Genomic DNA, 13323 nt, shown 5'->3' on the forward strand with positions numbered 1-13323 from the left:
GCTCTTAATCAATCATGAGTGGCTAACTCGTTTGTTCCCTCTGTATCTTAGTTTTGTGCGTTCTAAAGTTATCTGGACAATTCATTGTATAAATAGTTTGGGGAAGACCCCTTTTTTTTCAAGCATGTCTACAACATTACAGTAAATTTTCCACAAGAGTGGATACTGTTATTACGATGCCTCAACATTTCCATTCATGTAGGTGTGACGACCATGTACTCCAATACTTTTCGTCCATATAGTGTACGTAATTACATCGATTCTAGAATTTTGTCAAACATTGGCAATTGTCTGTATGCTTTAGTCTATGCTTCATGGATAAGACAGATTTGGAAAGCCATATATGGATACAGTATTGCAGTCGACCCACTCCTATCTTTAGGTAACACCTGTTTGCTGTACAATCCTTGATGAGTCATAAGTATTGAACATCAGCAATGTTTTAATTATTTCTGGTTCCCTTTAGGTCAAATGCATCTTTTAGTCTTATAGAGGTATAGTAGTTGTTTTGTCTGGGGACAATAGGGTTTGCTGTTTTGTTTTTTAATTTATTTTTTTTAATATGAATGTAAAGAGATTGACGTCGGTGTATAGTGGGACTGGCTATACACAACAGAGGGCATCGTTCCCTGAAACAAACACGGGTAATTCATTTAAAGGAATGTCAAACATTTGAATATAAGTACTGTAATTCCCGGGCTACAGAGCACACTTGCTTACAAGCCTCACTAGGTACATTTATAAAGGAAATACCATTTGGTACACACATACGCCGCAGCTGTGTAAAAGTCGCAAGTGCCCACATTGAAATGCACATTGAAACACAATATATTTACAAAGACGGTAGACAGAGAGAGTTTAAAGCTAGTGCCGCACTAGCGCTAATGCTAACAGGGCTGGTTAAAATAAAACTTACTGGTAAATATCACTGTAACACAGCAGCAACACGCTAGCGCAGCACTAACAGGGCCAGTAAAAGTCACTTCCTCGGCACATATACTCCACCGGTCTCATTCTTTCCTTTTCCGCTCGAGTGCACCTTGCAGCCGTTCGAAAAAAATGCACAAAGTAGCTGCATCACCGCATAAACTGCAGGGTTGAAAGCATGTGAAAAAAGTCCCGGCTTGTAGGCCGGAAATTACGGTACCTTAAACAATGACTTAATTTCTCTGTACAGTATTTGTATATTGTTTGAGTCGTGAAAGTAGTGTAATTTTGTGTTTCAAAATTAGCATAAACTGAAAGTGATATGTTACTTGACTATTGTTAGTTTTGTGTTGTTAGTTTTGCTTTGTAAAGTGTACTTATTCATCCGACATCAAAGGTACAGCTCAGTAAATTAGAATATGGTAGAAAAGTTAATTTATTTCAGTACTCATCCATTACATATATTCATTTTATACTTTGGAGGATACTTTTCAGAGGAAAAATTTCCAATTTCTACTGAAAAAAAACTTATTTTTGATACTTTGTTTTTTTATGTACAGTACGCTCTTTTTAAAATAGCATAAATTATTTGCAGCTTTTTGGAATTTGTAGGGAAGGGAGAAACGTAAACCCTCCAAATAATGAGCGAACACTACTGTAATTTCTTGTGTATAATGTGCATTTTTTACCCACAAAATTGTAAAAAACTAATCATGTCCATTATACAAATGTACAGAGGCAAATAGGTGAAAAAAAACTTTCACATTTTATAAATGTATGCCGCCATCTAGAGGTTATTAAAAAAAAAAACCTGCACACTTGCTTCCAAAAATCCCACCACCACCTAACGGTTATGAGGTGAACACTTTTGATCCTAATATGCCACTGTCACCTAGTGGTTGGAAAGAGATTCACGCCACACTTTTATTCCGAAATGAATGGGGTACGTATAACTCCATAAATGTACACTTCTGCTGATAAGTTTATATACCCTGGCATAATTTGTCATTTTATTTTATTTGTTTTTTTTTTTACAAGCTGAAAGTAAAAGATGATGATGACTGAACAACAACCATCATTAATTTCTTTATGGTTATGTTTTAATGATAATGGTTTCCTGAAATTCTTGACCATTTAATTTGAATCCCATTAAGAGTAAAATGTTTTGCCTTGCCCTTCATGTTTCCTTTAGGAATTGTACCCATCTTACAAATTCATCCTGGGTAATCAAACATATGAGCAGAACTGTGTGTTTTATAATTTATTAAATAAAGATAGGACTGTGAATTTCAAAATAAGCGCAAGTAAATGTGTTCAAATAAAGTGCTTAGCTTCAGAATAATTCTTTGGAAAAAAATTTACAAAATTCAAATACTTTTTGATCATGTGTATAGATGCAAAATCATATATTCTAAAAATTGATTACACAAAGGTTTTCCAGAATTTTTCGGTCAAATTTGTGGGGGTGTATTATACATGGGCGCACATTATACATTGGAAATTACTATCATATTCTAGAGAGGTTTGATTTTACTTTAAGATATAATCAAAATTGGATATATATTCTTTCATAAGTCAACCTAATTCAGTGTGTAGTTCATCGCTATAATGAGTTTTACTATTCTAATTGAACCATCTAAGTAAATTAAGGTTTTGACATAATTCTTATTTATTGAGACGTACCTGTATGGGGACTTGCCTATTTGTGCATTTTTGTCATTCTCCTAAGAAAACCTCTTCTTATCTCCCACAGAACTACACATAAGCACAAAAAGAGGTGAACTCAGGGGAAACTAATACTTCTACTTGTTTTCCTTTTGGCTTGTCCAATTAGGGGTTGGCACAGCGTGTCATCCTTTTCCATCTAAGCCTATTGCCTGCATCCTCCTTTGCAACACCAATTGCCCTCATGTATTCCTTCACGACATCCATCAACCTTGTCTTTGGTCTTCATTTAGCTCTCTTGCGTGACATCTCCAGACTCATCACCCTTGTACCAATATACTCATTCTCTCGCCTGTAGGTGTGTCCAAATCATCAAAATCAGCAATCTCTATCTTTGTCTCCATAACGTCTAACCTTGTCCATCCCTCGGATGAGCTGTTTTCTAATCCTGTCCAACCTGGTTACTGTAAGAGCGAACCTCAATATCTTCATTTCCGCCACCTGCAGCTCTGCTTCCTGTTGTCCCTTTAGTGCAACTGTCTCTGATCCCTACATCATGGGCAGCCTCACCAGTGTTTTATAAACTGTGTCCTTCATCCTAGCAGAGGCCCTTCTGTCACATAACACACTTGACACCTTCCTCCACCTGTGCCAACCTGCTTTGACCCATTTCTTCACTTCTTTACCATTGCTCTGTAGTGTTTACCCTAAGTTTTTGAAGGCCTGCAGCCTCCCTCTTCCCCTTCTACCAATATCATTCATGCACATCTATTGTCTTATTTCGGTTAATTTTCATTCATCTTCTTTCCGGTGCATAATTCCATTTTTCTAATTGTTCCTCCACCTCCTTCCTGCTTTCGATCCAGATCACAATGTCATCTAGAAACGCATGATCCATGGGTATTCCAGTCTAACCTCATCTGTCAGTCTATCCATCACCACTGCAAACAGGATGCACTCCCACCTCCACCTTAAAATACTGTGTCACACCTACAACACATCTCACCACTTTTCAGCTGTCCCCATACATGGACTGTATTTTTCTAACATAGTTCTCTATCACTCCAGACGTCCGCATGCAGTACCACAGTTCCTCTCTTGGTATTCTGTCATGCCCTTTCCCTAGATCCACTGCAGTGCACATTACCCTTGTTCTTGAAAATGGGCACTAGCACACTTTGTGTCCATTACTCACATATCTTCTTACCCTGTGGAATTCTCTTGAACAAGCTGATCCAAAACGTTCCAGCCCCTCGCCTACATGCTTTCATACCTCCACAGGAGTGTCATCAGGACTAACTGCCTTAATTTTTCATCCTCTTTAATGGCTTTCTAACTTCCCCCTGACTAATCATTCCCACCTCATGGTTCTACCACACTTGGCTCCTCTATGCTTCTTTTCTCTGATTTTCTTCATTCATCAACCCCTCAATGTATTCTTTCCATCTATCCAGGAAACTACTGGACTCAGTCAACATTTCATCTCTATCCTCAATCACCCTAATGTACTGAAGATCATTCCCATCTCTATCCCTCTCTCTGGTCAACCTGTACAGATCCTTTTCTCCTTCTTTAGTATCCAACCTGGCATACATATGCGTCTTGTTTTGTATTTGCCACCCGTACCTTTGCCCTCTCGCTCATCTCAATGTATTATTTTCTCCTCTCCTCAGTCCTCTGTGTGCCGCTTCTTCTTATCTAACCTCTTTCCTTTTATGAGTTCCTGTACTTTGATGTTCCACCACCAGGTTTCGTTCTCTCTTTTCCTGTCAGAAGATCTCCCAAGTACTCTCCTATCTGTCTATCTGATTACCTTGGCTGTTGTGGTCTAGTCTTTTGGAAGTCATCCTAACACACCGTCAACCTATACGCTCTAGCCACAGTCTCCCCTAGCACTACCTTGATGTCAGTAATGTCCTTCAGCTGCACAAGATGTAATCCACCTGCGTGCTTATACCTCTGCTCTTGTCAGTCATCCTATGTTCCTGCCTCTTCTGGGGGGAAAAAAGTGTTCATTACAGCCATTTCCATCCTTTTTGCAAAGTCTACCACCATTTGTCCCTCCAAGATTTTTTATGGTTGCCGTACTTACCCATGACTTCTTCATCTTCCCCGTTTCCTTCATCAACATGTCCATTACAATCTGTACCAATCACGACTCTCACTCTGTCTTTGAAGCTCATAACTACTTTGTCTAGAGCCTTCCAGAATTTCTCTTTCACCTTTAGGTCACATCCTACCGGTGGGTCACCTCCAAGATATTATCCATTAACTCTTCCTGTAAAATAACCCCTACTCCATTTATTGTCCAATCTACATCACATTAGTAATTATAATAAATTTAAGCCCTGCCCCTAAACTTCTAGCCTTACTGCCATTCTACCTGGTCCCCTGGACACACAATGTATGAACCTTTCTCCTAATCATCGTCTCAGGCAACTCCTGATATGTTCCTGTCATAGTCTCAAAATGTAAAGTCCACACATTCAATTCTATACTCTGTGTTTTCCTCTTCTTTTTCTGCCTAAGAACCCGCTTTCCACCATTCCATCATTGACCCACTGTAGGTGAAATTCCACCGGCGCTCTGCAGGTTAACAGTGCCAGGGGGCAGACATTTCCCGGGCCACAACCGATATTTAGATAAACGCTCATATATGTTTACCAAAGTCAGAACTACTCACATTCTTGATGCAACCTTCTGCATTTATTTGGGCCTGGAACCATTTATCACTGGCTTGGTCTCCCATTGAGCTACAGTGAAGAAAATAAGTATTTAAACACCCTGCTATATTGCAAGTTCTCCTATTTAGAAATCATGGATGGCTCTGAAATTTTCATTGTAGATGCATGTCAACTGTGAGAGAGATAATCTAAAAAGAAAAATCCAGAAATCACAATGTATGATTTTTTTTTTTTTAACAAATTATTTGTGTGATACAGCTGCAAATAAGTATTTGAGCACCTGAGAAAAATAATGTTAATATTTGGTACAGTAGCCATTGTTTGCAATTACAGAGGTCAAACGTTTCCTGTAGTTGTTCACTAGGTTGCACACACTGCAGGAGGAATTTTGGCCCACTCCTCCACATAGATCTTCTCTCGATCAAACAGGTTTCTGGGCTTTCGCTGAGAAACAGAGTTTCAGCTTCCTCCAAAGATTTTCTATTGAGTTTAGGTCTGGAGACTGGCTAGGCCACGCCAGAACCTTGATACGTTCTTCCTTCTTACGGAGCCACTCCTTGCTTTTCCTAGCTGTGTGTTTCGGCTCATTGTCATGTTGAAAGACCAGCAACGACCCATCTTCAATGCTCTGACTGAGGGAAAGAGGTTGTTCCCCAAAATCTCATAATACCTCACACAGGTGCAATTGATTCAGGATAATACATGGAGTGGAGGTGGACTTTTAAAGGCGGGCTAACAGGTCTTTGAGGATAAGAATTCTAGCTGATAGTTGTTCAAATACTTATTTGCAGCTCTATCACACAAATAAATCGTTTAAAAAAAATCATACATTGTGATTTCTGGATCATTCTTTTTAGATTATCTCTCTCACAGTGGACATGCACCTATGATGAAAATTTCAGACCCCTCCATGATTTCTAAGTGTGAGAACTTGCAATATAGCAGGGTGTTCAAATACTTATTTTCTTCACTGTACATTAATTCAAGGGAAAAAAAACAAAGGAGAGAGAGGCTAAAAAAATTTACAATTTTCATGAGTGCCATAGAGATTAAGTGTATTACATTTGGGTACCTGAAACATTTTTTTTCCATTTTGTTTTGGTTTACATATTACTGCTATTCAATTGGGCCAATTTACATGCAACTGTGATAATGTCACAATTGCTGCAGATTTTGTGTGTGTGCGTGTGCGTGTTTGTACAAGATATGTTTGGCTATGGGTTGTAATGAAACTCGAATAGTGACAAAAGTAACAGAGCCCTATAAAAAGTGGCCATTACTTACTGTACACGAGTGTTATGAGAGTGAAAGTAGCTTCATGAAAGAATAGTCTAGCAATAGTACATGTAGTGTTGTAATAGATAAGTAATTCAAAAAAAGAAAATTATACTGTCACATGATGCCACATTAACATTTCTGCCTGCCCCCTCAAGTGTGCATGCCTAGAACCGGCCCCTGTGTATAGTGCAGAATTGTGAAACATTGTCCTCACAGAACAAACATGACAGATGCTCCATGTGCGTTCTGCTTTTTATAGTGTGTGGTGAACTCGATAAACTACTCACCACACCCCACACTTGATCCCCCCCCACGGACAGTCTTGTCTTGTCCACCCAACCTCGAGTAGTACCAGAACTCGCGACTGCTTGATTCTCCCTGTTTGCATTTAGATATCCTTGTTAAATTTAGATATCCTTGTTAACTCCACCGAAAGATTTAGAATGATGAGAGATCATGTTCTTATTGCGTCGTGTCTTTTGGTAGGTAGCTTGTGTAAAAATCAAATGTAGAATTTCTGTAAAACTTTGAAAAAGAATACATTATTTTCTGCTGGGGGGGGGTCACCCCTGGCCACCTGCTGATTGCGCTCTTTCTGTGTGGGAGCTGACATACACTTTTAATTGTACATTATTATCATCTACAGGATCCCACCTACGGATTCACCCATCATGTTATTATTTTTAAATGTAATGAACCAGACAGAGGGGAGGTAGTGATATACACTCTAGTGAGTGCCATGCGAGTTTTCTTTTCCTGGAATCATTGTGTTCAGAAATCGACATTTTGTTCAATCAGATTTGTTAGTTATGTGTATCATATGTATATACTTATTCATTTTTTACAATTTTGTTGTTACAATATCTTTCCTAGTCATGTATGAGGGCAGAGCATGCATGCAATTCTGAGCTGTCAGAATTGGTTGCTTTGCTGAGCACAAAGCCCAATAAATACACTTATTGCATATATTTAATTCAGTAACATTTAAAATGTGTGCTGTTACAGTGTAGTAGTATAGGTAACATGAGTAAAATTTGGAAAAACAAAAAATTAAACTCCAGACTGCATGTAACGTGACTAATCCTATAAGTCTCTTTTCTTTCCCGGGTCACACCAGAATTACGATAAGATGATATCAAATCCGTCTCTTTCTACGCTAAATTCTTTAGATAAGTCATATTTTTTTGTTGTTTTGTTCACCTTTGATCCCCTTTGTGTTTGTGTCTTGGAATCTATGTTAACACTATGAAAAGCCTCTTTGACGTGTAAAGCCCGTTGGTAGATCTGGGATGATGATTATACGATTGAAAGTTTGTTATTGTCCTCATCATATGGGTTTATTTTAAGGTACCCATTTTTAGAAACCAAATTGTTAAACTATACATGTGAGCAATAATACTCACAGCATATCTTTGCTGACATTAACTTGTATTTTCCCAGGTGTTTTCAAGGACTGATTTTAAGATATGGCACTCATTCATATCAAAGGACTTAATTAAGTTTTATATTTGATTAACAATTATGTACTGTTTGCTACTGTAAAGCTGTCTAGTTGAGTTTCATACTGGACCAATTGCTGTCACGGTACATGCATAGTACACATTAATCAGTGCATTATCTAGTTAAAATTTCCAAGGTGTAATTCCAACCATTGCCTCTGCAAACTATCAGTTAAGCCTATTCAATGATCAGCTCTCTCATTCATTGTTTCATTTATCTGCTGTTTTTGTTTTTTTTTCCTGAAGCGGAAGCTGGTGATTGCTAATGTTATTAAGAAAAAGCCTACCCTCTGACAGCTATAAATCATTACTAGTAGACCTGTGGACCTGCTGTACTTAGTAAGCATGTTTCCATGCTTGTTTAGCAGTGTGTAATGTTGGACATGTTAGCTCTGTCTATTATGGAAAGAAGCGGCTGGGTTTTTTAAAAATACTTCCAACGTCTACAGAGTACCCTGAATAGAAGAGAATACAATTTAATTGAATAAGCCAGTGATATACAATTAAACATTTTGTACAACTATTCTGAACAGACAAATGTAATCTTCTCAACTGTGACCCGAGAGCGCGTAGGAGCTATAAAACCTTTTAAATGAAACAAAATGACCTAGTCATCTTAATGCAGTCTTTAAACTTTTTGGATTTGAACTAAATAATGAATACTAAGATATTTCTCTAGCCCTGACAATTTAGTTTTTTACTTTTTTTCCTCAAGATGCAGTGATGCAGTAAAATAGTATCAAAAATTTTCAGTAAAAGCAACAAGCCTTTTGTACATACTGTTTTCTGGGTGTGTTTTAATACAGTGACTCAGACATACGTGTAGGATGGGGAATTTTTTTATAATCAAGAAGGCCTGGAGGCAAGATGTTTTTTGGCATTTTGTCAGCAGTGATAGCAGTGTACAAAAGGCAAGAGGGTGATGACTTAATGGCAAAGTCTCCATCTGGAACTGTGGATAGCAATTACATGGTACAATTGCAATGATGACCTATACTGGGCCTCTTGATTCACTCCTGAAGTCTTACAGTACTTTGAATGTAAAATTTGTTTTTTAACCATGTGTGACTGAAGAGGTTTCTGCCCTCCAAAATGCGTTAAAGATCATTTACAGTGAGGACCCACTTCAGGAAGCTTTTGAGAAGTTATTAATGTACCAATTTTCACAACTTTACATAACTGTTCATTGGAATTGATCTGCCTCTTTCACAAGATTCCCTAAACTGCTGACCTCTGATTTTTCACAAGATTTTTTTAAAAATAATGTTTGGTAAAACAGATCTATTAATTGTGCAGATAGTTAAGTATGAAACCGTGGAATGAGAAAATGTTTTGCCTCAACAAAGTTAGAATTTGACATTTTTTCAAAAGGGTTCATATAGGAACGTTTATATTTGTATTACTCTTTTCCTTTCAATATCTTACTTTGTCTATTTACAAACTTAATTGCCTATGTCTCATTTGTGACCTTTTTGAAAGTTTTGTTCAGTTTTACCGCTCTGTTCTCTGCAGAGCGTTCAGGGTGGTAATTACAGAGGCAGGTGTATCATGTTTCCCTCTTGAGGCCTCAGGCAACATATGAGGACAGAAAGATTTCCTCTTGTGTTTTCCTATATAGGGCAGGTTTATCAGTTCATGCACAGACACGCCTCTGTTGGCTCTGTGTGGTTTTGAGACAGTATGTCCTCTGTACAAGCCTCATTAAAAGAACCATGGTTCACTAGACTGCAAAAGCACTGTCACCCACCCATCGTTATCATTGTCCCCTCTTTGGTAGCTACAAATCAGACTCCTTGCCTTTCATTATCTTTCTAATGCAGATTACTTTTTTAAATTTACATTGTGAGCTCTTTAGTAGCTATGTCATTTTGATGTACATCTGACATACAGAAAGTACCACCAGTCAGCACGAAAGTTTAAAGATGATTAGAGCTAGATTTAATAAAGGTGATGTAATAACGTTATTGCAGATTCTCTATTCTGCTTGATCCAACAGTCAAACAGGATTTTTTTTTTTTTTTTAAAGTCATTGCAATTTTTTTTTGTTTTAACATAAACTGACTAGTTTAAAATATCTGGAGGTTTTCTCTTGATTTGCATTCGCTCTTTCCCCCAAGGAACAACAGAACCAAAGTGTCAGTGGTGAGGATGAGAGGAAGGACTTTGCAACACCAGTGGGTGAGACAGATAGTCAGTATGGGACTTGGGAGACTGGACTACGCACTGATGATAGGTAATACACATAGCATCTTATTAAATCATGAACATCATGTTGTCAAACTTGTAATGATGTGACTATGAGGGGGTAAGTGGTAATAGATTAAATTACAGTGTTGCCTCGATTTACGAAATTAATCAGTTCCGGAAGTCCTTTCAAAACGTGAAACTTTTGTAAGTAGAAACACATTTTACATGTAAATAGCCTATTCTGTTAATTTAATAAGGTACTGTAATTTTGCATGTATAGAGTTTGTGCATCTACGTCATCAAATCACGTCACTGGCCGGAAGTGTCGAAACAAACCATTCTTCAATGCTAAGTCAGTTGTAGACGACGTGAAAATACGTCTTCTAGCACGACGCCCAGAGTTTTGTCCTATAATGTTAAACATTTCGAAGGTTATAATAAACGAAGGTACGTGGAAAAATGAGAGACACTTGGCATAGAGGACCCATATTTAATGCCGAAGTCAATGTTTTCGCCGATAAGAAATTGGACTTAACCAGTTTCCGCTTGTCTTGGACAACTGGAACTACACATGTATCTGGTGAGTAAGCCGTTGAGATTCACTCGGAAGAGTTTGAAAGCGTAGAAAAGTCTGAATGCATACAAATACCGTAATTTCTCAAGTATAATGTGTCCTGAAGTATAATGCGCACACCCAAAGTTGACCTATAAAAATCAGGAAAAGCCTTCAATGCGCAACACTAATTTGTTGCTATCCGTATGCTCAAAATATTAGGAATTTTCTATTTCTATTTTGTATTTTTAATGTTTGTACTTGTATTCTTTTACATAGTCATCATTAAAAATAATCTTTGTGCATGTACTGATGCAGCGGTAATATATATATCTCGGGACAGACCACAGGAGACGCTTGTCCTGGTCCCTGCAATTGTCAGAACGCAATTCCTAAACCAGTTAAAATAAATGCTCAACGATGGTATGACATTTTATTAATACTGTTGATAACACATATTACAGTCTTAAATAAATAAACTACAGTATTTAACACAAATGGGTTTCTGGGCTGTTGCTGAGAAACACAGAGTTTCAGCTTCATCCAAAGATTTTCTATTGAGTTTAGGTCTGGAGACTGGCTAGGCCACGCCAGAACCTTGATACGTTCTTCCTTCTTACGGAGCCACTCCTTGGTTTTCCTAGCTGTGTGTTTCGGGTCATTGTCATGTTGAAAGACCCAGACACGACCCATCTTGAAAGCCCTGACTGAGGGAAAGAGGTTGTTCCCCAAAATCTCACAATACATGCCTGCGGTCATCCTCTCCTTAATACAGTGCAGTCGTTCTGTCCCATGTGCAGAAAACACCACCAAAGTAAGATGCTACCACCCCCATGCTTCACAGTAGGGTTGGTGTTCTTGGGACGGAACTCATCATTCGTCTTCCTACGTGAAATTATGACCAAAATGTTCCCTTTTGGTCTCATCTGACCACAAAACATTCTCCCATGACTCCTCTGGATCATCCAAATGGTCATTGGCAAACTTAAGACGGGCCTTGACATGTGCTGGTTGAAGCAGGGGAACCTTCCGTGCCATGCATGATTTCAAACCATGACGTCATAGTGTATTACCAACAGTCACCTTGGAAACGGTGGTGCCAGCTCTTTTTAGGTCATTGACCAAGTCCTGTCGTGTAGTCCTGGGCTGATTCCTCTCTTTTCTAAGGATCATTGACACCCCACGAGGTGATATCTTGCATAGGGCTCCACTCCGATTGAGATTGACCGTCATGTTTAGCTTCTTCTATTTTTTAATGATTGCTCCAACAGTGGACCTTTTTTCACCAAGCTGCTTGGCAATTTCTCCGTAGCCCTTCCCAGCCATGTGGAGTTGTACAATTTTGTCTGTGGTGTTTTGGACAGCTCTTTGGTCTTGACCATGTTACAAGTTTGAGTCTTACTGTTTGTATGGGGTGGACAGGTGTCTTTATGCAGCTAACAACCTCACACAGGTGCATTTGATTCAGGATAATACATGGAGTGGAGGTGGACTTTTAAAGGCGGACTAACAGGTCTTTGAGGGTCAGAAATCTAGCTCATAGACAGGAGTTCAAATACTTTTTTGCAGCTGTATAGATGATTTGATTTTTTGGCGGCCTTTTAAAAAAACTATAAAGTTGTTTGTTTGGCGCATGTAATCGTAACGTTTTGAAACATCAAAATGCAGTGAAAGTGCAAAAGCCAAAAATAAGAATCAATGCACAGAAAATTCCCAATATAAATATTTAGGCCCATATCTTACCATGTGCATAAGAGGGAAAAGGCATATTGTTCTGTTCACTTAATTCTGTCATTCATGTGCCTTCTTGCTGGGTATGAATTCTGGTTGGAGCAACATTAAAATGTAGGTTAGGTGTTCCTTGTCAAATTACTCCCTTACAGAAGCTTATGATTCTATGGTTAAATTGATCAAAGAGGGTGGAACTGTGGATGACTTGTTAGCACATCTGCCTCACAATTCTGAGGACGCCTGTGGAGTTTGCACGTTCTCTCCGTGGTTTGTTGGGCTTTCTCTTCGTTACTCCAGTTTCCTCTCATATTAAAAAAACAATAAAATGCTCACCTACAACTGGGAGGAGCGGTTCCACATCAAACATGTCCTTAGCCGGGATAAAAAGTCAATCTTTTGGATTTTTTTGTTGTTGTTTGATGGTGACTGGCTTGTTGTGGAGAAAAGGCGTAGGGCACCCATTAATTACAACAATTCTATTCATCATAATGGAGTAATATTGAGTTATGTTTGTTTTTATTTCCATCAAAACATGTCTAAGTGAAGCATCTCCGTACCGCCAGAAATGTTGGGGACCACTGATCTAGCTAGAGTACAGTAGTAGGCACACCCCCCCCCCTTTTTTTTTAAATCGATGGAAATCTATACGCACATTCATTAACTCACAATCAATTATTCTGAATAAATTACTTTTATTGGATTTATTTTATACAGAACAAAAAAATATCTGCACCAACAATGTGTAAGTGTAACTGCCAGCCTGGACACATGTTCTGACTGGCTGACGAGCAATCCTCCG

General features: G+C 38.4%; 1 protein-coding gene across 5 annotated transcripts in view; it reads left to right on the forward strand.

The window, feature by feature from the left end:
• The window catches only part of si:ch73-138n13.1 (calponin homology domain-containing protein DDB_G0272472), a 53996-nt gene that overhangs the window by 29710 nt on the left and 10963 nt on the right, over positions 1 to 13323 (forward strand). For 4 of the 5 annotated variants that reach the window (XM_061816255.1, XM_061816253.1, XM_061816252.1 and 1 more), the window contains one exon: positions 10171 to 10286. In XM_061816255.1, the coding sequence (XP_061672239.1) occupies positions 10171 to 10286 (116 nt within the window). The remainder of the gene's footprint in view (positions 1 to 10170; positions 10287 to 13323) is intronic. The other variant, XM_061816256.1, reaches the window with a different exon arrangement.

Source organism: Syngnathoides biaculeatus, chromosome 4 (genome assembly GCF_019802595.1).
Source record: "Syngnathoides biaculeatus isolate LvHL_M chromosome 4, ASM1980259v1, whole genome shotgun sequence".
Taxonomy (NCBI): Eukaryota; Metazoa; Chordata; class Actinopteri; order Syngnathiformes; family Syngnathidae; genus Syngnathoides; species Syngnathoides biaculeatus.